This window comes from Drosophila rhopaloa, unplaced genomic scaffold, assembly GCF_018152115.1.
Source record: "Drosophila rhopaloa isolate 14029-0021.01 unplaced genomic scaffold, ASM1815211v1 contig_163, whole genome shotgun sequence".
NCBI lineage: Eukaryota > Metazoa > Arthropoda > Insecta > Diptera > Drosophilidae > Drosophila > Drosophila rhopaloa.
Genome location: NW_025335043.1, coordinates 7,874,210 through 7,897,937, shown reverse-complemented (window position 1 = coordinate 7,897,937; position 23,728 = coordinate 7,874,210). Strand labels below are relative to the sequence as shown.

The window sequence follows — 23,728 nt, the reverse complement described above, 5'->3', positions numbered from 1 at the left end:
CTGTCAGCTCTTAAGTATATATTTTGATTTATTTATTGTTTTTATCAAATTTATATATAATGCTTTTTTTTTATTATATTTAGTATGTATCTAAGGTTAAACCAATATTAATTTTTAAAAAACACTTAAAATATTCATTCTAAGACAATACCCCAATTTAATATCCAGCTTCTATTTCGGTTGTCATTCCTCCTTTTTAATCGCTTTTCTTCTAATCCCCTTCATGTTCATCTCATTATATCCTTTTGTTCCCAGGCATCAAGTTTATGACTTCAGCTTGACTTTTGACTCATTGAGCATAAATCAATTAAATATTTTTCGGGTCTTAGAATCTAATAAACTGATCAATTTATGACCGGCAAACAACAAGTTTCTGCCCCCTCCGATCTACTTCATCCACTCCATAGTATCCCGAGTCATTTCTCCAATTATATTTAGAACGTTTCTAAAAATGTTAGGAGTAAGGCAAAATGATTTCTGTTTCTTTCACGTTGACGCACTCTTCTTGTTCTCGTTGGAGTTGGTACTTTGTTGAGGATTTTTATGGCCAGGAGGAAGTTGTAAATATTTATGACACGCATAAAGTTGAAAGTTCTTCGGTGAGAGCCAAGAAGCACGCACCACCTAATTAATTAACAAAGTGTGAATATTCAAGCAATTTGTTTTCAGGGAAGAAAGTATGAGGAAAAGTGAGAGGACAATTTCATCTTAATATATAGATTAAATTTACATATAATCTATATTTTTATTTTTGTTACAATTAACAACTTTTGATATAAGATAACTATAGCTTTCTTTATTAAAAGTAGAGTTCACGTAACTTTACGATAAACTTGTCTGAATGTCTTCATTTAAAAAACTAAAAAAATTGATCATTTGATTAATAACTCTTCAGTTCATTTGAATTACATCTGTTTTGGACATACGTTTTTCAAAATTAATTCTTTAAAGATTTAAACATTTTAAAAAATTAATTAGTTTGAAATTTGAAACTAGTCCAATACAAAAGTGTTATATTGGATTTGTGATTCATTTTATTTTGAATCTAGACCAGCTTTCCGAAACTTGGACGATCAGGTTTTATTTGAATCACTCATCAAAGCGTATCAAAATTTTTTTGTGTGTAGCAGAAAGGAAGGCGGTGCTAGGCGCTTCTCGAATAGGCTTCAAGATCGGGTTTTATTTAATTTAAGTTGTCTGAGTCTGAGATTATCCACCCACACTCACTTATCCAACCACCCCACCGCCAACTGCCATTTAACCACACACCACATTCACACTCACACACATTTACACGGAAAGGATATTTGTATAAAAAGATACAAAAATGCCGCGGCGTCGTCGTCCACGTTGCAAGGTGAATCCCTCGATAGCGCTGAGAAAGAAGAACCAGGAAAGTGCCTCCAATCGTCAGAAGGTGGAGCCGCCACGCCCACCGCCCTTGCCGGATCCGCCCAGCGAAGAGCCGCCGGAAACGGCCTCCACCTCGAGCGGAGATGCCGGCATCGACTCGGATTACAAGCTCTTCCCGGAACTCTACGATCGCCAGCCGCCGCTGCCCACGTTTGCGGATGTATTCGGTCAACCCATTTACGGATTGGTAACGAAGGGTTCGGATCCGGCCACTTCCGCCACAACGTCGCAAGCGGCGGGAATCCGGAGTACAGGCGATGGAAAGTTTACCAACATTCCGGCCACGATGTTGGGCGATCGGTTTGGCATCACTGGACTCTTGGCCGCCATGCGAACGACGCACACGGATCCAAGTGCCACCCAGCTGGTGTTTGGCGAGGATCTGACCACCTACGGACTGGATCTGGCCGCCCAGGGGGACATCTATGTGCATTTCAATGGACCCCTTACCCGCGAACCGCCGGACAGGAGCTCCATGGACTGCGCCCTCGAGCTGGGGATGCGAGCTCTGAGGGATGCCATGGACAGGAATCCGCAAAAGGCTCCAAGTTTGGATCCAGTCGAGCCGGAGACTCGACATCTGGGTCTTGTGGTCGGTGTGGGCCTGGATGGGACCAAGAAATCCGACCCGGAAACGAGCACGGATGCAGAGTTAGCCACTGATCAAGATAGGGATCCGAAAACGGATCAAGAGAGAAGCCAGGAAAGCTAACGAAATCGGGATCGACGCCGAGGATAAAAAGATTGACTATCCCAGTTAGGACAGCTTGGCAGTTGGATAGGTCTTTGAAAACTTGGTAAAATTGTTGATCTTCGTGAATTGGTGGAACTTGTTTGGCTCTAAATATAGAATCGACTTGGGAGTAAATATGGTTTTTAATTGGGTAAAGGTGGAGTTAGTTTTAAATGATGAGGATATTTGAATATTTTTCTTTTAACTATTGATTGATAACTATTATGATCACTGGATAACTTTTTATTTCTATACATAAAGTTTGAAAAAGTAATTTATTTGTAACTAAAGAGTTTTTCTTTAATGACAATAGTTTCTTAACTATTATTACCATAACTTGTCCAATATTGACATTGTCGAATAGTATATAACGTTAATAAATATATTCTATTATTTTGTTAATATTAATTTTTTATTATACTGAAAAGTATAAATATGATTTCATTATTTTGTTGATATTTATTTTTTATTATACTGAAAAATATTACTTGTTATATCCTATCTTTCACTTTCTTAACCACTGCCGATCTTTACACATTTTAGTTTCGTGAAACGCAATTTCGACACTTTTGACAGAGCAAACTAGAAAGGCATTTAAAAATAAATCATTTGTCTGGCACGCGAATATTCACTCGCCTCTTCGAATCATCTGGGGTCACAGTCTAAATACTCTGTGAGTGGATGGCTTTCCTGGTCGTGCTTTATGGGCCTTGGCCACTGACAGACGGGCGCATTATGGCGCATCCTGCTCCTGATCCCCGATCCCCGATCACCGATTCCCGATCCCTAGTCCCTGTATTCTCCTAATTGAGACCGCATAATAACGCTGTCAGAAGTGCGGCACTCTACTGGAATCGGCGGCGAACAAAATACACATGGCGAAGCCATTCCAGAGAAGATCCATTGGCCCATCCACACGATCATCCAGTCTCCTCCGGTTGAGTGTCTCCGTTTGCTTGTTTTGCACATTGTTGGCTATTTGTGTGTTTGGCATTCCATTTCACTGAGCGAAAACAATTAGCCGAGACTGTCTGTCTTTCTTCCTCGCTCCCTCTCGCTCACTCGCCAGTTCTTCACATTGGGCGGGCGCTGGAAAATGTAATAATATTATTTTTTATCCCCGTATAGTTGTCACTCGCCGGGATTGGCGCCACTTGGGACGGGCCCTATTTTAAGTGATTTAAATAGAGAAATTCCTCTGCAGCATTTTCATGGGCGAATTCTATTACAATCTTGGGAGTTCATTAAAGGTTAAGGGAACTTAAACAATTTTAGAATTAAATTGACGGTATATATTTTCCCCGCGATTCTTGCATCACTTATATATATTAATATATACTTAATAATGGGTATATAAAGTGGAAAATTTAACTATAAATAATTGGAAATTCAATATCTAATTATTATTGCAATGTATATTTTGTATATATATTGTTTTTCTCTTTTTAAGTAAACATTAAAATAACCGGAATAGCCATTATATACAACGCAAATTTATTTAAAATAAATGAGTACTTATTGGTCAAAAAATATATTAAAAATGGGATGTAACCATTCTGGGTTCAACAGCATTTCATCTGGTCATTAATGATAATTTGCAATAATTAGCCGAAAATCGTTTGTGTTGCCAAAAATCTCTTAACCGGTGACACGAATTTTGCAATGTTAAATGGGTGTCTGATTCTCAAAGACATAGTGGGTAAAACCCCCCAGAGACCTCCCTGCAATCCTCAATAAAGAAAGGGCGAAGTGGTCGGGGCCCCCGCAAATTTCATTATATTCGAGGAAAACTCAACGTGTCTCGATGGACGAGGGCAATCGTCTAATGCGCTGCGGCCGAGATTAGAAGGCAGATGTTGAAATAATCGAAATGAATCTGTTTACACGTCCAAATTAATTGAAAAGCGCGTGCTACAGCGCCATTTAATTGAAAATGAAATAGACGCAGCGGCCGAAATCCCAAACCGAATCGGAGGAAAATGCATTGGGCGAGTTCAAAGAGGCAGCAGTAGCGGTCCCAACCACAAATAGTCCATCGGGGAAATGGGGGACTATGGGATTCCTTGGCATCAGATGCTGATGCTGTTGATGGTTATGTTGATGCAGCCGATGTGCTGAGGCTGCCGATGATGCTCCTCTGCGGCTGACGATGATGAAATGCGTGCGAATAATTGTCGAGTGCACAGCTCATTGAAGAAATTCCCCTGGAAAATGGAGAAGGTGGTGCTGCGGGCATCAGGGGGCGGAATGTGGGGCAGCACTTTGTTTTCGTCTTATTTTGCTGGAGTCAATTGCTTTCGGACTCTTAGAGCGCCAATCAATCAAAGCCATGTGATTGCCCATCAGTTTCAATTTCTTTTGAATGAGTGCATGCACATCTTGCCAGCAATCCTCACAGGCCACAATGAGCTATAAAGAAATCACTCACTCACTATTTATTGGTAGGATTCACTGAGAGAATGAGTCTTAAATTTAGATTAATTTAGATTTGCAAAATCATCCATATTAATCGCTTAACATATTTATTTTTGGTCTATAGTTTAGTGTTATATATTTGGCCAATGAGGGGTCAAAGTACTTTTGGTTTTCACGACTCATGGCATCAATGAATCAGAAAAGGCATAGAAAAGACTTGTCTGCTTATATGAAATGTAATTGTTTCACATTAATTCTCAATTATTCTGTGGTATCACTAAAGTCTTTTAACCATTAGCTAATGATATTTTATCTGAAATTTACTGACAATAACTTTCTTTTTTCATTTTAGACCCCTTGGAAAACGAGCTTGGGCAGTTCCTACAAGCCAGGCAGTTCATCGGTGTGTTGCTTAAAATCTTTATCAAATCACCTGACTAATTTATCCTTTCACCCACAGTATGGCACTTCGGGCGACTCCACATCGCGATACACTTCGCTGGCCACGCCCACCTCCTACAGACCCTCGTTTTCTGGAGGAACGTACCGCCTCAAAAGGGATCCACCTCCACCAGCCACAAGTACTCCAGTTACAAGCTATGTCAGTCGCTATGCAAAGACGGAACCCAAAGAAACAGCAGCTCCAAGTGAGCGAAGCAGTCCGGTTAAGAGGTATACGGGTACGACTACCAGCTCTTTGGGGAAATACGTGCGATCTCGAGACCCGAGTCCAGTGGCCTTGGAACACACGAACCGCAACAAATCAAGGGATCCGAGTCCCGTAAACGATAGTGCCAGGAGTAAGCTGGGAGCCACATATCGTGGTGGTAATACCTCAAGTTCATCCTCTTCGGCCACAAGAAACGCTTACAGTAGTCGCTATGGATCGGGTTCTCGAATCTCGGGAAATGGAAGTGCCCTATCCTACCTGACCACCAGCGATTTCCATGCCAGAACTGCCAGCAGGGCCAAGGCCAGTAGAGAAAGGGAACGAGAGAAGGAGAAAGAGCTGGAGATCGAGGAGAAACCCACAGAGGTTTCCAAGGATAAGACTCCTGAGAAGCAGCAGGAGGAGCATCCCGCAGAGGACACAGAAACCAATGAGACCTTCATCACCATTTCCGTAGTCACTAGAGCCACTTCACCCACTTTGCCGGGCAGCACCACTGTACAGCGTACCCGTCGCATTGATCCAGCCAAAACCATCGAGAAGACCATCCAAAGATCCACCAAAAGACGTGAGACAACGGATCAGGAGATTCAGTCGGATAGACTGGATGATTCCACCAGATATCTTCGTTACAGTGCAGGAAGCAGCATAAGCTCGACATATAGTCCACATAGGGATAGGATCAGCAGTCTGCGGTATAGCGCCAGTCCTTTGAACAGTTCGGGATCAGGGAAATCGAGTTCAGTGGGCGATGGAAAACAGATTCAGCCAATACCAGAAAATGTATCACCAGCAAGAACCAATGGCTCTTTGAGCTCTGCCAAGTCTTCAGAAGCCTTATCTCCGCCTAGAACCAATGGATCTGTGAGTTCGGCGAAATCATCTGAGGCTCTATCGCCACCCAGAAGTAATGGCTCTGTGCACCCATCAAAGTCCCCAGAAGGTCTATCTCCATCAAGAAGTAATGGCTCTGTGCACCCATCAAAGTCTCCAGAAGGTCTATCTCCATCAAGAAGTAATGGCTCTGTGAACATATCAAAATCTCCAGAAGCTCTATCTCCATCCAGAAGTAATGGGTCGTCTGGGAACACATCAAAGTCTCCCGAAGCTGTTTCTCCACCTAGAACAAACGGCTCTTTGAGCTCTTCGAAGTCCACAAAGTCCAAGCTTTCCCCACCGAAGGCAATACGACTGAACTCTCGACAATCATCAGTAGAGAATTTGGTTAACAAACCACCTGCACCACCCAACAAAGCGGACTCACCCACCAAGACCTGCAGTTCCAGTTCGGGAAGTTCGGCGGTGAAATGGCCCAACAAGGACTTCCGAAAGTCCTCTTTAAATGTGGGACCCACTGACAGGCCCCGGAAGTCGCGAACTCCCAGTAGCGGCGGGGAATCTGAGGATCTACCCAATGGAAGTAGTCTAGAGCGGTCACCAAGTGCTGGATCCGAGGGTAGCTTAGCCTCTGGCAGTTCCTCCAAGAAATCGACCAAACTAAGCAATGGCAAGGTGCCAGGTGTTAGTTCGAAACCAAAAGCACACAAATCCTGCAGCGAATCAACCACTGGCAATTCATCCTCGGCCACCGCCTCCGCTTCGGATAGCGAGCAGCGGGTCAAGACCGTGAAAAAGCAGGCCAAAAAGAAGGCCACCAAAGAGGGCGGTGCTGGCAAGGTCACCGCCGCCGCCGCCCACAAGCCAAACAGCACCACTGAATCACCGCCCGCGGTGGCTGAAGTGGTGCCAGCCACACAGACAAGACTGAAGAAGCTATCGGCGGTATCGAATTTTTTCGCCAGCCGTCAGCAAGACGCAAATAACGAGCCGATCTTCCTCGAAAGCTCCGAGAGCTCGGGCGAACCGGAGGCTCTTTCGCTGCCAGTGATCTCGGGCATCTCGGCGATCTCGAAGATTTCGAAAATCTCTGGGATCAGTCTGAATACAGATTTGCGAACGAATGAACAGCGAACGACGCCATCGAGCGAAGCGAAACCCTCACCCCAAACGAATTCCCAGAGTTCGAGCACACGTTGTCCGCGAGAAAGCACCACGGGAACAGGGACTAGATTGCCCACCAGCACCATTAGCACCACCCAGGAGACGAGCCTCACGACCACCGCCAGCCTAACCACCTCCGAGCAGGAGGATCCCAGTTGGTGGCAGGACACCAGCTTGCAGATAAACACGGCCTCTGCTTTGGATCAAAACAATCGAGGAGAGATGCCGCCATACAGATTGAGGCACATTGATTCGGGGGAGGAGCAGGCCTGGTGGCTGCGCCAGGATGAGCATGCCGACGATGACGACACTCTGGCGGAGGAGACCCTCAATCCGCTGAGTGACGATGCCCAGGAGCAGAGCAAGGGGACCTGGTGGAGTCAGGAGGAGCAGGACTCCAGCAGCCAGGTGAAACTGATGCCCAGGAGTAGGCTATCGCCGGAAAAGGATGCCTGGTGGCTGCAGGAAGAGGAGGAGGATGAGGTGTCTCCCAAGGAGAATGGCGATCTGAACAACAACAGCGAGCCGCATGTGGAGGTGACCCTGAGACTACCCTCGAATGGCAGCCAACGGAGTTCCAAGGGAAGTGCTTCCAAGAGTGGAGGTAATTCCAAGAGTGGAGGCTCCAATCCTTGGTGGCTCTCCGGACCCGCCAGAAAGATGTTCAATGTGCAGCGCGTGGAGTCGGGCGAAAGAGCCTGGTGGCAGGAGGAGCCCGAAGAGGCACCTCAAGAGGAAAAGGAGAACGAACCACCGCCGGTGAAACCACCCACACCACCACCGCGAATCATCAAGCATTGGGAGTCCGGGGAGCGGGCCTGGTGGCTACAGGAGGATTCAGAGAGTGCCAAACTACCAGCTCAACCAAGTAGCGATGATGTGGATGTGCAGCCAGTGGTGGAGGGTCAGCAGGACTCCAGGGATGAAGTGGATCTGAGGCTGGCACCACCCACATTGGCATCTGAAGAGCTGAGCAGCTCCTTTAACTTCAATGCCTACTCAGAGCGACCACCTCCACTGGGTCAATGCGCCAGTCCCGTGCGCTGCCCCTCGCCCTACGACAACATTCCAAGGTCGCAAGTGCAGGAGGCGCCACCTCCTCCCACGCCCACCCTCACCCCCCTGCAGCCACGCTTTTCACCGCAAACACGGCGTGCCGGCGAAAAGCTCTTCATATCGCGACATCAAAACATCGATGAGCTACTGGGCGGGGCATGTCGCCCCCTAAGTCCACTCTTCTATGGGAACACTAATCCTGCGGAGGCCGAACTGACTCCTTTGGCCAGCAAGAACATGTTCCTGCTCGAGGAGGTCACTCCCGACCAGGTGCGAATCCACGATAGCACCGCCCAACTGCCGGTCATCCAACGAATGCAACGGTGAGTGGAAATATGATTTTGTTTAGAGTTATGAGAGAAGCTACTTTCCAGCAGAGTTGACTTCAGTATTATACATTTTAAGATAATAACCATTTCAAGTTAAGAGTCAAAGACGTAAATTTATATTTATTTACCTAGTGCGACAATCTAATAGATTTTGTTTTTTAACAAACGATATTGTCAACAAGGAATTATTTACTTTATGTTTGAAATCATCAAATCCCAAAGAACCTTATTTTTTAATTGGTATTTAATATAGAAACAAGGAAGCTTATACAAATATCTAGAAATAAATAACAAAACATTTTTAAGGAAGCAGTTTTTTAGTAAATAGGAAAAGACACATAATAAAATAGTCTGCTCTTTTTTATTTTTGGTAATTTACAAGGGTGTTAGTAAACAGGTGAGATTCTTTGGCAGTTGCTTCTGAGAAGAATTTTCAAAATAGGGGAAACTCATAAGATATACAAGTTCGTGAAAATGATGACGAAGAAAAAACTTTCGGAGAGAGCTTTCTTGTTTGTTGTGTGGTGAATTTGCTCAACATGTGGTTGTTAATCTTCCTCTCTTGATCTTGCAGCGATGTCGAGTGGTTGGAGAATGGCAGCAGCTTTTACGAGCCACCCAAACAACAACAGCAACAACAACAACAGCAGCCGCGCAGGGTAAGTGTCCGCCACATCCAACCCCCCGCCCCATTGGAATCCCCTAATTTCTAAGGAGGTTGCAAGCATTTTGGCAGCCTGCCCGTCTTGTTGCGATATATCGACTGCCGCCCACACTTCAGTTTATTTATACAGATACCCTCAGTTGGTGGAGTATATATTTGAAAGAGTATATTCGCCCGCCTGGCGGTGTGTCTATCACTTGGTTTTCTTTATAAACCCCTATAAGTACAATGATAACTTACTTAGAAAAATATTGAAAATTGGACCAAAAATTAATCAACGATAAAATTAAAATTTGAATGGAGAATCAAACCGCAAGTCTGAAGGGGTATGTCTCTTTAAAATCGGCTTAAATTTGGTAAAGTTATGGACTCTAGAAGTCCAATTTTGAGTCACTTTATTACAAGACATCGGAAAATAAGAAATAACTAACATGAAAATGGGTCAAAAATTTGATTTACGTTAAATTGAAAATTTTGAATGCAGATTTTTAGAGGATCGAATCACAAGTCTTTAGAGGTAATCGGATAAAAGTTGGTAAAGTTATGGACTCTAGAAGTCCAATTTTGAGTCACTTTATTTCAAGACATCGGAAAATAAGAAATAACTAACATGAAAATGGGTCAAAAATTTGATCAAAGCTAAATTGAAAATTTTGAATGCAGATTTTTAGAGGGTCGAATCACAAGTCTTTAGAGGTATGCCACTTTGGAATCGGATTAAATTTGGTAAAGTTATGGACTCTAGAAGTCCAATTTTGAGTCACTCTATTTCAAGACATCGGAAAATAAGAAATAACTAACATGAAAATGGGTCAAAAATTTGATCAAAGCTAAATTGAAAATTTTGAATGCAGATTTTTAGAGGGTCGAATCACAAGTCTTTAGAGGTATGCCACTTTGGAATCGGATTAAAGTTGGTAAAGTTATGGACTCTAGAAGTCCAATTTTGAGTCACTTTATTTCAAGACATCGGAAAATAAGAAATAACTAACATGAAAATGGGTCAAAAATTTGATCAAAGCTAAATTGAAAATTTTGAATGCAGATTTTTAGAGGGTCGAATCACAAGTCTTTAGAGGTATGCCACTTTGGAATCGGATTAAATTTGGTAAAGTTATGGACTCTAGAAGTCCAATTTTGAGTCACTTTATTTCAAGACATCGGAAAATAAGAAATAACTAACATGAAAATGGGTCAAAAATTTGATCAAAGCTAAATTGAAAATTTTTTTTTTTTTTTGTAAATATATGCTTTATTTATTGAATCTTCTCTATATGAGACTAACAATAAGTATATCAAATCTTAAGAATATAACTTAACTTACAGTCATGTAGACTGAATTAAGACTAACGGGCCCTAATATTTATTGCTGGGCTGGTAGATCGTTACGATGCAGACGAGTTCTGTTCGAAACCCGTCACCATGGTGCCCCAGTGATTTTTCGCAGGATTTTTGATTGTGAGCGCTGTATGATGTCAACGTTGCTGGAGTTGTAGAGAAGAACTTTAAAGTCCAGACACAGGGGTGATCGAGAATTTATAATCCAGTGTAGGCTGCTAGCTTTAAGTCTGAGATGTACTTTCTTGCATTCAATGTGCCTCCGCCAGGTTAGGCGTCTGTCGAGGTGGACGCCGAGATATGTTACATCGCTGGCTTGGGGAATCTGCGTACCATTCAAAGTTAGCGGCGGGCACGATTGTCTGTTAAGGGTAAACGTTATATGTTTACACTTTTGTTCATTAATTTTGATTCGCCAGTCTGATAGCCACTTTTCAACTACCACCAAATGATCAGCCAGTTAAGCTGTTGCTCTAGTTGGGCATCTCGAGCGGCTTAGGATTGCGGTGTCGTCAGCAAATGTGGACGTAGTCAGCCTCTCGTTCGTAGGGATGTCTGCTGTGTATAGGAGAAACAGGGTAGGGCCCAGGGCGCTACCTTGTGGGACTCCGGCTTCAATGTTATACTCGTTGGATGTCGTTGTATTGCATCTAACCTTAAAGACTCTGTGGTAGAGGTACGACTTAAGTAACTTATGAGTGTTTTCTGGCAGTAATGTTATGATTTTATGCATAAGGCCTTCAAGCCACACTCGGTCGAATGCCTGAGAGACGTCGAGGAATATCGCACTACAATATTCCCGATGTTCGAAGGCTGTACGAATTTCTGAAGTTATCCGGTTGACTTGCTCGATGGTTCCGTGGCTTTCACGAAACCCGAATTGATGTGCCGGGATTAAGTTTTGTTCTCTTAAATATGGTGTAATGCGCGTGAGCAGGCATTTTTCCAGTAATTTGGACAGGCACGATAGTAAGCTTATTGGCCTGTACGATGAGGGAATTGTGTGGTCTTTGCCAGGCTTCGGTATCATTATAACCACGGACTTTTTCCATTTTTTGGGGTAGTAGCCAAGTTTTGCGATACCGTTAAATAGCTTGCATATAACATCCACTGCGCAGTTTGGAAGTTCAATTATCATTTTTGGGGTTATTAGGTCGGCCCCTGGAGCCTTTTTCGGTTTTATTTGCTTCCTAATGACGTTAGCAATTTCAGGTGTTTGAAACAAAATCGGGTTAATTGCAATTTCAGAGCTAAACGGCGGTAGTTGAAGAGAGTTTGTGGCGGCGTTCGGCTGTAATACATTTCGTAGGTGTAAGGCAAATGTTTCGGCTCTGTCTTCGTCACTGCGGGCCCAAGTACCCGAGGAGTTTCTAATCGGAGTGACTGATTCTATCGGAGAGCTTAAATTTGGGTGAGCTCTCCACAAAGGATGCTTTGTACTGGTCGGCGACAGTTTCTCGATGTACCGGCGCTGCGCAAGCTCCTCTTCTTGCTTGAGGGTTTTGGTGAGTCTGCGGGTGGCATCATTATAGAGTTGCTTCGAATGGGGCGATCTGCAGGATTGCCAAACGCGTCGTAGACGTCGTTTTTCCCGAACCAGTTGTTCGATTTGCAGATTAGTTTTGTATTGGTTGCTACGCACGATTGTCTCTTCTGGTGTTGAGATTTTGGCTGCTGCCACGAGTACTGACTCCAGGGCATCAGCACAGAAGTCGAATTGAAAATTTTGAATGCAGATTTTTAGAGGGTCGAATCACAAGTCTTTAGAGGTATGCCACTTTGGAATCGGATTAAATTTGGTAAAGTTATGGACTCTAGAAGTCCAATTTTGAGTCACTCTATTTCAAGACATCGGAAAATAAGAAATAACTAACATGAAAATGGGTCAAAAATTTGATCAAAGCTAAATTGAAAATTTTGAATCCAGATTTTGAGAGGATCGAATCACAAGTCCTTAGAGGTATGCCACTTTGGAATCGGATTAAATTTGGTAAAGTTATGGACTCTAGAAGTCCAATTTTGAGTCACTCTATTTCAAGACATCGGAAAATAAGAAATAACTAACATGAAAATGGGTCAAAAATTTGATCAACGTTAAATTGAAAATTTTGAATGCAGATTTTTAGAGGGTCGAATCACAAGTCTTTAGAGGTATGCCACTTTGGAATCGGATTAAATTTGGTAAAGTTATGGACTCTAGAAGTCCAATTTTGAGTCACTTTATTTCAAGACATCGGAAAATAAGAAATAACTAACATGAAAATGGGTCAAAAATTTGATCAAAGCTAAATTGAAAATTTTGAATGCAGATTTTTAGAGGGTCGAATCACAAGTCTTTAGAGGTATGCCACTTTGGAATCGGATTAAATTTGGTAAAGTTATGGACTCTAGAAGTCCAATTTTGAGTCACTTTATTTCAAGACATCGGAAAATAAGAAATAACTAACATGAAAATGGGTCAAAAATTTGATCAAAGCTAAATTGATAATTTTGAATGCAGATTTTTAGACGATCGAATCACAAGTCTTTAGAGGTATGCCACTTTGGAATCGGATTAAATTTGTCAAAGTTATGCACTCTAGAAGTCCAATTTTGAGTCACTCTATTTCAATACATCGGAAAATAAGAAATAACTGACATGAAAATGGGTCAAAAATTTGATCAAAGATAATTGAAAATTTTGAATGCAGATTTTTAGAGGATCGAATCACAAGTCTTTAGAGGTATGTCACTTTGATATCGGCTTAAATTTGTCAAAGTTATGCACTTTAGAATTTAAATTTTGGGTCACCTTTTTCAAGTCATCGGAAACTTAAAAATAACTTATATGTAAATGGGTCAAACATTTGCTAAACGTTAAAATGACAAATTTGAATGCAGGGAGAATCAAAGCACAATTCTGAAAACTACACCTGGGTTTTATGGTAGTTTCTTATATCCACAAATATTGAGTACCAAGCGACTTCACTTATCGGCAGATATATTGATAAAGCCGTAGTCCCAGCCCCTCATGCCTTTCACTTATCGCAGAACTTTTGACACTCACCGCCCCGTATCGCTTACCTGCAGCTGGGCCTTCGATTTGAATACCTGGAATGACAAAGGGCAAGGCAGGGCGATCCGAGCTGCGCACCCACACCCAATTGAGCGTGGTGGTGCAGTGGTGCAGTTATCACCTCCGGCATCGCCAGCAAGATTCGGTCTTGAGTGACAGCCCTCAAGTGGTTGTGGCAGTGGAGGGGTCGGTGTTTTGTGACTCAACCGCGGTTCGCAGGCTCTCTTGTATTCTTAAAATAAGAAAAATCACAAACAATAAGAACTTTGTGATTGTGTAGTCGGCTATTCGATGACCTGTAGTTTGTACATTTATGTTTGCTGATAAGCATTAGGCAAACATTTTTAGTGTATCAGTTTTAGAGCTAGCACAACAAATCAGCAATCTTTCTTCCATTTAAGGTCTCCATGAAAGCAGACCTTTTCCGGAACTTACATTTTGAGTAAATTTCAATTTAAACTGATGTGGTAATTATGTTAAGCTGTTGATAAACTTATTACCTTATTATCTTTTCTTTAATTAAAAATCTGTCTTTCTTTGATTTAAGAAATCTGTTTTAAAGTAAAAGGCTCAGCAAAAGTTATAAAGTTTAAACTTCATATACCCTTGTAATACCTATAAAAACGAGTGTAAGTGCAAACACGACAAAGCGCAGCGATGTCAGAACAAAATGCGGAACAGCAAAGGGAATAAAAACATGAGCACACAAATTTAATCTTAATTACATTCAGACGGCGGCTTTGGGGCTTCCTTCCCGGGATTTGGATGGCGGATCCAGAGTCGCGCTCCAGTTTGATGGCCAACAAAATAACAGCACAAATTAACACCAACAAGGGCGAAGGAATGAGAACAACTCTCGGCTAAATGGGTCATAATGCAATTAACATGAACATAAAGCCAAATCAAGAGGGGGAAAAAGTCACTGCCAGAGCGATAACTGTAAAAATATATTCAAGCGAACTAAGAGGGGGCAAATTTCGATTGCAAATATTTGTTTGTTCATTACGCTTCTTATGTACAGAATACATTAAAGCAATTGTTGACTTTGTGCTGCCAAATGTGGCCATAAAAAGCGTCGCCGAACAGCAAAATAAAATCGAAAGTCCGTTCAACTCGCCATAAAAAAATACTTACGGAGATTCCCTAGAAAAGCTCTGTTCTCACCTCTGAACCCAAATGAGTCGTTAGCCAAAAATAGCAAATGGCATTGATGCGTGAAAACCAAAATTAAAGCACATGCAGAAATTACATCCAAATTACATTATAAGAGACATTTAGTTTCATTTATCGCAGCTGCGAAATAAAAACAAATGAGCACATCAAAAACATTGCGACGATCTGTGGATGACTCAGGTTCAAGTAGACCCCCTTCCTCAATCTCCGGATGCTGTCTTGGTTTTTTTCAAGGCGTTTGTTGTGTTACTTTTTCGGGCAGATACAACTATATTATCAGTTCTTGTGCTTACTCACTTTTAAAGCTGAAATCGGTGTTTGTAAATGGAGACAATTGTCTAAGCGAGCGACGTTTTTAATGGTATCTGGGGAAACCCGTAGCTGTGAATTGTGGATAACCAGTTCGAGTTTTAGGCGGTATTATTTTGCATATCCAAATAACTATTGTACCAAAATTTAGGCGATCTTATTCACAAAGTTCTTTTTTGCCTACATCCACTACGAGTATAACCAATGCATGTATTATCCAAAAAGTTAATTGCGTTGAAAAAGGCATTATCGCGTGTAAAATATTTCCATAAATAATTAACTGAGCTATTTACTCTTTGGATTGCCTGCCATAACCATCGGCATTTGCAACTCTCGATTTGCAATTAAGTAGCATATCGAATGTGGGCCCATTAGTCGGCCAACTCCCCCAAAGCATTCCCTCCCAATGGCATTTGTAAATCAGCTGCCTGCACCCAAAATTCATTGCCCATAATCGCAACCTTGCAACCACACACCCACCGCGTAAAGTCAGCGCCCATCGAGCAGCGGGAGAGCTGCAGTCGTGGCATAAAGTCCGGCTAATGATAGGCTAACGCTCCATCAACGATAAGGCCAAATTGTGGCACACGCGCTGCCTGCCGAGTTATTTTTAGGCCCTCGCATGGGGAGCACTTGCAAGTTGCAACGCACACTGCGCACAAAAATGTTGAATTTCTTGGCATATCTATTGACTTAACAATATTTTAGAAAAAAACTTTAACTATAGTCAAAAGTGTGTTATTTTACAAATGGAGTTTGTATATGTTTATAACAAATGTTTGTATAAGTTATATTTCTTTGAACAAAATAATCAAATACGTTTAATTTAAATAAAAAATTAGTTGAAAACAATTTAGCAGATTAGGAATGAAAAAAGTTGTATTTTAATTTATTTGATGAATTTGCGAATACATTTTTTGTTGTGCATGTTCAATTAGAGAGACAAACACCAAGTACAACAATGTTGCAGACACTTACCTGATCACACTCACACACGCCTAACACATTAAAAAAACACGCCAAACTCACCACGCTCGCAACCTGCCCCAAGTTCCTTACGTCTTACCGTACGTAAACAACCTTACGAGATATAGTAAGACTTCCCACAGTGGGAGATATCTGAGGCAAATAGTAGACAAAAATTTGATGATGAAGAATTCAACTCGTGCAAATTATAAAATTTGTGAAAATTTCCAACTGTTTGAATAACCGGTATAAAAAAAAATTAAGTATCCTAAAAAATCACTCATCCGACATGTATGCCATCTATAATTTGGGCTGATCTTCATTTCATGCAACAAAACTAGTATTTAAGGGTTTCTTTGTGTATCGAGTATAAAAACACTCGGTTTGTCCCACCGTGCGCCGGTGTCTTTTTACCTGAGTATCTAGCCTTACGTAGTCTCTCTTCTCAGTGTCTTACGCGGTCTCCCTCTCTCTCTCTCTTGGCCGCTTCTTCTTGCACCTTCTTCTTGCTCCACCGTCTGCCTTCTTCTTTCGCTGCTTTGGCGTTGGGTTTTTTTCAGGCTTTTCAGTTGCCTTGCGAACGCGCTCAAGTTCAGTCGCTTCGATTTCGTCGCGGGTGAAGTGGAAAAACACATCCGTGGAAACATAAAACAAACTTCGCTCAGTTGCGCGCGTCGCGTTGCCCAGTGTGTGTGCTTTTGTTGTTCCGGGCAACGTTTATAATATTTTAACTGCCTTTAGTTGCTACAACAATCGGTAATTGGAAATGCTAAACAAATCCAGTGTGATTAGGCCAACGAAAACGAAATGGCGATAATTGTGCGAAACGAATTGTGGAAGAGGCGGAAACATCGTTAACAATAATAAGCAGCCAACTAGCCCACATATAATTGCAATTTGCCTTAAAGATTATTGGTTTTTTGGCGTGTCACTGTGTCAGTGTCAATGGACAACATAATCCGAAAGATTCGTCTTAATTGAGGTACCACTGTGGGCGCCACTTGAGTTCGGAACTCGAAACATGGCTCTTTGGTTCAGTGTCAAAAGTTCTTCAGTTTGGGGAACCGAACAGCTGTCTTTGTGTAGTACTATTTCCATCCCGCTCCGTTTTCAATTTCCTTTCGCTTATTGGAGAAGGACAACACCAACTCACACCTATTGAGGATCTGTCCCTGCGACCAAGAAGAAGAAGAAGTAACCACATAGCAAATAGTGGTAGTAAAAATTGAAATATACAAAAAATAAGATAGAGACAGAGAGGGAAGCGCAAAGCCCAAAACCGGAATTGTGCAAATAAATCTCGATATAAGTCGAGGTCCCAGGCTTCTTTCTTCTTCTTTGGCTCGTTTTCCACAAGGAAGCAAATCGTCGGTGAAGATTTTGGCAAATTACGAGCTGGGAAATATTGTTTATTTTCGACCATTAAATGAAATTGCCCCCAAAGGCGATAAATGATCGTGCTTTCTTTCTCTACAAGTACTCTTGCATTAGTAAATGCATTGCCATCTGTCACCTGGTAACCCACAAATTATTGACAGCAAATTAGCTTCATTGTAGTGCTCCAAATACCAAGGCCCTCAACTGTCGCTCAATTAGACTTGATTGCATTATATTACACTTCTCTCCATACATATATACTCGTACAATCAGGCACATGATGATCAAGTCAACTAAAACTAACCCAGCCAGCACTAAAACATACTCTAGTTCTTCATCTTTGTCTGTTCTTCTCGTGCTTGGCTTTTATTTACTTTTTAATATGCAAATAAAGAATGCCGTGGAATTTATTATGGCGAAACAGAATAAGTTAATTCAGTTAGCTCTATCTACTGTGCAAAAAACTAAAATAAAAGAGCAGCTGTTTGAGGGGGCGGAGCGGGTGAGCAAACCCCATTTCAACGCGGTTAGTGCGCTAAGTACGAAGTACAACACAAGAGCTTCTATTTAGTTATAGACACAAGCATGGCAAATTACAGTCTCTTGTGAAATTCTGCGGACTGATTTGGCAAAAAACGTGCGAAAAGTCCTAATGGGAATATAAGAATTTAGACACAAAAAGATTTAAGGTCACTTTGGTAACAGTGCTTATTTTTCTTAAAATAAAACTTATTAAATGCCGGATTTTATTTTTTCGTTTTGTTAAGATTTTTATTTATTTGCTTGAAATAATAGGTAAAAAATTCTTAATATGTAATTTAATATCTCTTAAAAATTGTTAATAAAGTACAATATAGATCATTTTATTTAAGTGGGGTACTATGGTTCTTTATAATTAATAATGATTTCTTAGCTTAAAGCCATTTCGATTTTCGAGATCTATTAAATTTGAGTTAAACTCATTAATTTTCAACCCGGGGGTTAACAATAAAAATATTGTTGGCGCAAAACCTATATAATTTACAAAGCTTAAATGGCTAAATACGACAGAAGTAACGAATCTCGTGTCGTAAATTTGTAAATGAGAAACAAAAATATTCAAAATAAAAGACATCCAATTTGTGTTAGTCTGCGGATTAGCCGCAAGAAACGGAGATCATTAAAAAAGCCGAACCAATTTTCGTAACATTTGTGCCAAATGTGGTAACCATTCCTTTGAACTTTTGCCAACAAAAAAACGGTGGCACACTTGACGCACCCACTGTGCCCGGTCCGTCGTAAACGTAGTTACGATTTTAATTATCTGCCGGCGTAATCTGCCAGCGCCGACGTCGACCGCCTGTTGACGTGCCAACCGCGAGACACTTCAGATTTAGCCCGGGTTTTTGCAGCCCCATCTTCGGCGACTTTTCACTCTTTGCTCCGCTTTTTTTTCTCGCTGCATTCGCTAATCCAATTTTTTTAATTGTGCAGTGGCAAGAAGAGGAGAGCGAACACCATCCAGCACTTAGTCTTTAAAAAAGTAACCATCTTAAGCAGCAGGAAAACCCCACCACTATACCCACATATATATATCTCACTGTCTTCCGTTTGCCTGCCTGCCATTTCTTGGGTTTATTTTTTCAACATTTCTCGCTTAGTTTATGCGTTATCTTTTAGCGCTTATCTGGCTACCGAGTTGGAGTCGTTGGCTGACTATGCAAAGTCAAGGTGAAGCTCAAATGTGTTTTTTTAATTTTTTGGGGAGGAGGCATCTAATTCGCTTTAACCACTGACAGCTAATTATAATTCTCAACTTAATGCCAAATTAAGTCGGGTGACGAACAGCGTATATATGATCTGTAATCGGCTTTGGCCGACATCCAGCGTTCAATTGCGTGGGAAATTCGTCTTTCGGCTTATGTATGGCTCCAAAAAAATCCCGACTCGTCTGTTATCTGGCTGTTGAAAAACGCTTTCAGCTCATTAACTAACAATCAAGTTTGCAGACAATGCGCATTAGTGAGTAATTCCCTTTTATTTTTTTGCATTTTCCTCTCCATTGTACATACGAATATTTGTGATAGATGTGTGTTGTTCGCCGATAAAGCGTTGGCCAAACAACGAAAGTGTTGGTGCTGCAACCGCACCCCGAAAAATGGTAAAAAGTGTTGCCTTTGCTGTCGGTTTCTTTGGCTCTTGCTAAATGCTATGTGCTATTGAGGTCAGTTGCTTAGTACACGCCACCAAAAGCACTCGCTAAACACACAGGCCTCCGCAGTTACATGCACATCAGCCAGGAAAATAAATAACCCATTAGCACGAAGGTCCAAGCTACTAAACTTTATTGATTTATTTGCCTCCCTGCCTCGGTTTTTCTTCTTCTCACTTTCATTGACATGGATTTTTGATATATTCTTTGTGAAGCTCGTGTTCTCTAACATTGACATGTTGCACTACAAAATATTTGCAGTCAAACTATGATTATGGTTCGTTTTCGGGTCAAGGGCCACAGAATATTTATTGATTTTTTTGTTTGTTTGGGAACATAAATAATTATTAGAAGCAAAAATAGTGAGCAAAAGAAAATGAATGACTAAAGACCCCATTACCAGAGAGGCCTTCATAAGTAGTCTTGAAAATACTTAATAAAAACGAAACCTCGTGTAAAATAATACAAATAATTATTTTTATTGCATATATTGTCAGCTTTCTAAATGAATACTTAGAATAATAAATAATAAAAATTTACCTAATCCTAGAAACCATCAAAAATCCATATATCCATTAAAAGAGCTGTCCGTTTTCACTGTACTAAACAAACATGCCTGTGTAAATCAAACACTTCGTTTTCTTTTCACTTTTAAGACCCAACTCAACTACCTTTCGCCCCCGTACCAAATGTCTAGCTCTAATGAAGTGATAACTTGTCATTTGGTGGGCTTATCAGCGAGGTTCAACAAATTTTCAGTGATTTTTATCGCAAGTTCAAACGTCTTCTCAATGGCTTTGATTGGCCCCATAAAATCCGATGGTGGGACTTGGTTGGTGCACCCGTGTGGCACCAAAAGGGTTCATAAAATGCAAAGTGCTTTGATTGTGCGATCATAAAAAAGTTTATGGCAAGAAAAATGTCCATAAAAGCAATTAAGTGAAACAAGCTCGGCTCATGTAAAGTCGGAATTGCAGCCTCTGGATCACAGATCTTTTGTAAGGGATCACATTGCCTTGAATTGATTTGCTTTGGCTGGAGGTTGGGGAAACAATTTGCGGTTTTGTGGCTCGCAGAATGTTTATAAATAAAAAAACTGATTACAGCATTGCGTTCAGGTTATTGAGAAATATAACGACCTTGATTATGATTGTGTTGTAATGATTGGAGGCGGCGGACTTCAGCTCTTTATACATTTCTTCCAGCCAACTATTATATCTCGGCGTTTGAAATTGCATTTCGAATCAATCAACCTCAACTTGACCTTGCCCCGTCGCCACAAAACCCATAATTTAACACTCAAACTAAGTTGGGGTCTGGAATTGCATGGCTGGCACTCCCCCGAAACCCAAGATAACCGAAAACCATCATCAATTTATCAAGCGTGTGCAACATTTAAACGGGATGGTTGCATAAAATCTGCATAAAATTAATACGGGGTTTTGTTGATTTTTCACTCCTCCTTTTCGATTAATTTATATTCGCTTGCAACGTGAGTCGTCAATGTGATTTATGCTGGAAAATGCAAGGCTCTCCATCTTTTTTTTTCTACCTGTCTTGGCAGATGCAATCGGCAAAACAAATGAAAAAACCCAAAAAAAAAAAATGTTCAAATATAAAAATTTGTATGTAAGCAATTTATCATGGCTAAAGTGAAAACACGTCCGAAGACGCAGAAGAAGATGTGGAGATAAAGCGCATTGTTTATTAGACTATAAAATGATGGCTGAGACTCGGCTTGGCGTCGCTCATTAGGCCGAGAAATTATAAAAATCAAATAAAAGCCGGAGCTGTCGCTTTAATATTGTTATTCAAATGGGATGAGCTGTTGAGTGAAAAGCGCTCATAAAGAAAATTGGGCATAAGCCATGACTAAACACGTTGGGCACACAGCCTCAGCTATTTACTTTCCATTCATCATCAGCAGCTGAGCAGAACATCAGGGCAAACATTCGTAGCACGGGGCGTATGATTAACGTTTCGGTGGGGTTTTTGGGTTTGTCATACAATAGATCTTTGGAAGTTCAAAGCCGAAGAGGGTCTTAAATTCCACGAACCTTATCTGATAAAAGTAAATTGATTGGCCAATCCTTTGATATTCAACCAAAATTCTTTAAAAATTCCAATGCATTAGTTTTAGCTTGTCTTAAATCAAATGTAAGATCGAAAAATTCCGAGCATTCATGTTGTTAGAGTCAGCATAAAAATAACATAAAAATATCGAAATTTTTAAGTGTTTGACCTGATTTTGACCAGAAAATTGTCACAGCTGAGTGTAGAAGATGCTGAAAACTGGGCCACTTACCCTGACTGTATCTCTGCCTCTCTCCCTTTTGGCCAACAAGTGATTTAACATTATTATTATTGTGATTGTTGTTGCCATTTGTTGTCATTTGCATTGCATAATCATCAAAATCGTGGCCAAGTTGTTTCGCTGCACTCAAAATATTAGTCACGCACTCACACAGACCAGCAAATTAGTAGAGCAAATGAAAATCCACATAAAAGATATATTTATCTGTATAAATATATATATAGAGTATTGTGTGTATTTCAGTCTGCTGATATTTTGTAAGAATTCATGTCGCCTGCATTACAAAAATAACCGCAAGTTGGAAATGGACCTGTGAACCGGGCCACATCATTATATGACACATCCGAGTGTAAGAGGAGCCGATAAGGGGATGCTTGATGGTGCCGGGTGATCTATCAAAGTGACAAAATGTTCAACACGAAGATTCTGTCATTTGTTATGTCAGATTGCAGGGAAAACTCACGTTTGAGATGCATTCCTTTCAGGTAGACTGAAAGATGCCTTTGATAGCGCGTAATTTAGGGTAAGAGAGATCTCAAAGTGACTTTCCCACGTAACACATAACATTTATCTGACCAAATGAGGCACATAAATTATAAAACAACTCACATTACATTCGTAGGAATGAGGGGCTTATCTTGGGTAGTTATCTGAAGTTTACTATTGTATTAGGCTCAATGCTAATTTCTATGATGTTTTCGGCTGATCTTTAATAAAGTTAACGTTTACTGTGAGTTTTACAAGTCGTAATTAGATAAATATATAATAAACCTATATGTACAAATATAACTTCCATAGGATAAAACTCATATATGTTAGGACTTTGATTTGAAAGCTATGGGAATATTTTTCTTAATGATTCTTAAAATTCCAGCCCTGTAATTAAGTTTGACCTCTTTCGATAAATCTTTTTCTGACACTTTCATCTTCTTTTCCTTTGTGTAATATACATGCATAATTTAAATTTCTTTTATTCATTTTCTTTAAATCACTTTCCTCTTTTGGAGTGGCTACCGTTTCGATGCATTTTCCATGCACTCTCGAGCTGGGAGAGTAGACCACTTCTGACTTGACCCCAATCCGTAGCTTCCACCAGCTTTTTCCACCTCTTTGCGAGGGGCAATTAACATATTGACACTTACGAATGGCACGGCTCCAGTTGGTAAGCTGGGAATTTTCCAGATGAACACGCCGTCGGCGATTTCCTGGTCTTAGTAGTGTCGCCTCCCCATTTCCGTTCTGCGGGACTTATGACAATTACAAGCGGCCAAAGGCGATTTGCTGGTATTGTTATAATTAACTGTGAAGAACCACCTTCCATAATGAGTTGGCATTCTTGGACTTTGGCTTCAGCTGGGCATCCGCTGCATACGAAATAAGCTGAGGTTCTGGCCATCGGCCAGCCAAAGAATTCAATAAATCAAGCGCACACGCACATTATGCCTCGGTATGCACGTGTGTCTTCTACCGATCCATGGTTTATGGGATTGGGTACCCCCCGATCTCGGGTTTGTTCTGGCCCTCTTTTGTGTTTTCGTCCCTCCTAATGTGTTCCAGTGTTTTCCTCAAACATTTAACCGTTTCAAACACAAACGTGACACAATTTTCTGTCTCTGTGCGGTTCAAACTTGTTTCGGGGCCTATTACACTGGCTAACAAATTTTTACCTGTATAACAATGCCTTATAAAAAATGTTTTTTATAGTTAGTTTAATAAACCTTCTT

The 23,728-nt window shown here is 41.0% G+C and overlaps 2 protein-coding genes across 8 annotated transcripts in view; both read left to right on the top strand.

The window, feature by feature from the left end:
* Nucleotides 1-23,728, top strand: part of LOC108053286 (FH1/FH2 domain-containing protein 3) — a 48,541-nt gene that overhangs the window by 1,333 nt on the left and 23,480 nt on the right. For 4 of the 7 annotated variants that reach the window (XR_006417493.1, XM_044458074.1, XM_044458076.1 and 1 more), the window contains exons 2-4: nt 4,914-4,964; nt 5,022-8,611; nt 9,192-9,276. Coding sequence is in view for 3 of the 7 variants with exons in the window: in XM_044458074.1 (XP_044314009.1) it covers nt 4,914-4,964; nt 5,022-8,611; nt 9,192-9,276 (3,726 nt within the window). In the remaining 4 variants the exon portion in view is untranslated. Of the gene's footprint in view, nt 1-4,913; nt 4,965-5,021; nt 8,612-9,191; nt 9,277-16,692; nt 16,879-23,728 lie in introns of those variants that run through there. The other 3 variants (XR_006417494.1, XM_044458078.1, XM_044458077.1) reach the window with 1 other exon arrangement.
* LOC123037436 (CCR4-NOT transcription complex subunit 2) lies at nt 1,094-2,281 on the top strand. The gene has a single exon (XM_044458079.1). It carries the CDS (start codon nt 1,328-1,330, stop codon nt 2,123-2,125), a length of 798 nt encoding a protein of 265 aa, XP_044314014.1. The 5' UTR covers nt 1,094-1,327; the 3' UTR covers nt 2,126-2,281.

Coding starts and splice junctions, on each gene's coding strand:
- LOC123037436 (XM_044458079.1), top strand. CDS start 1,328: ATGCCGCGGCGTCGTCGTCCACGTTGCAAGGTGAATCCCTCGATAGCG.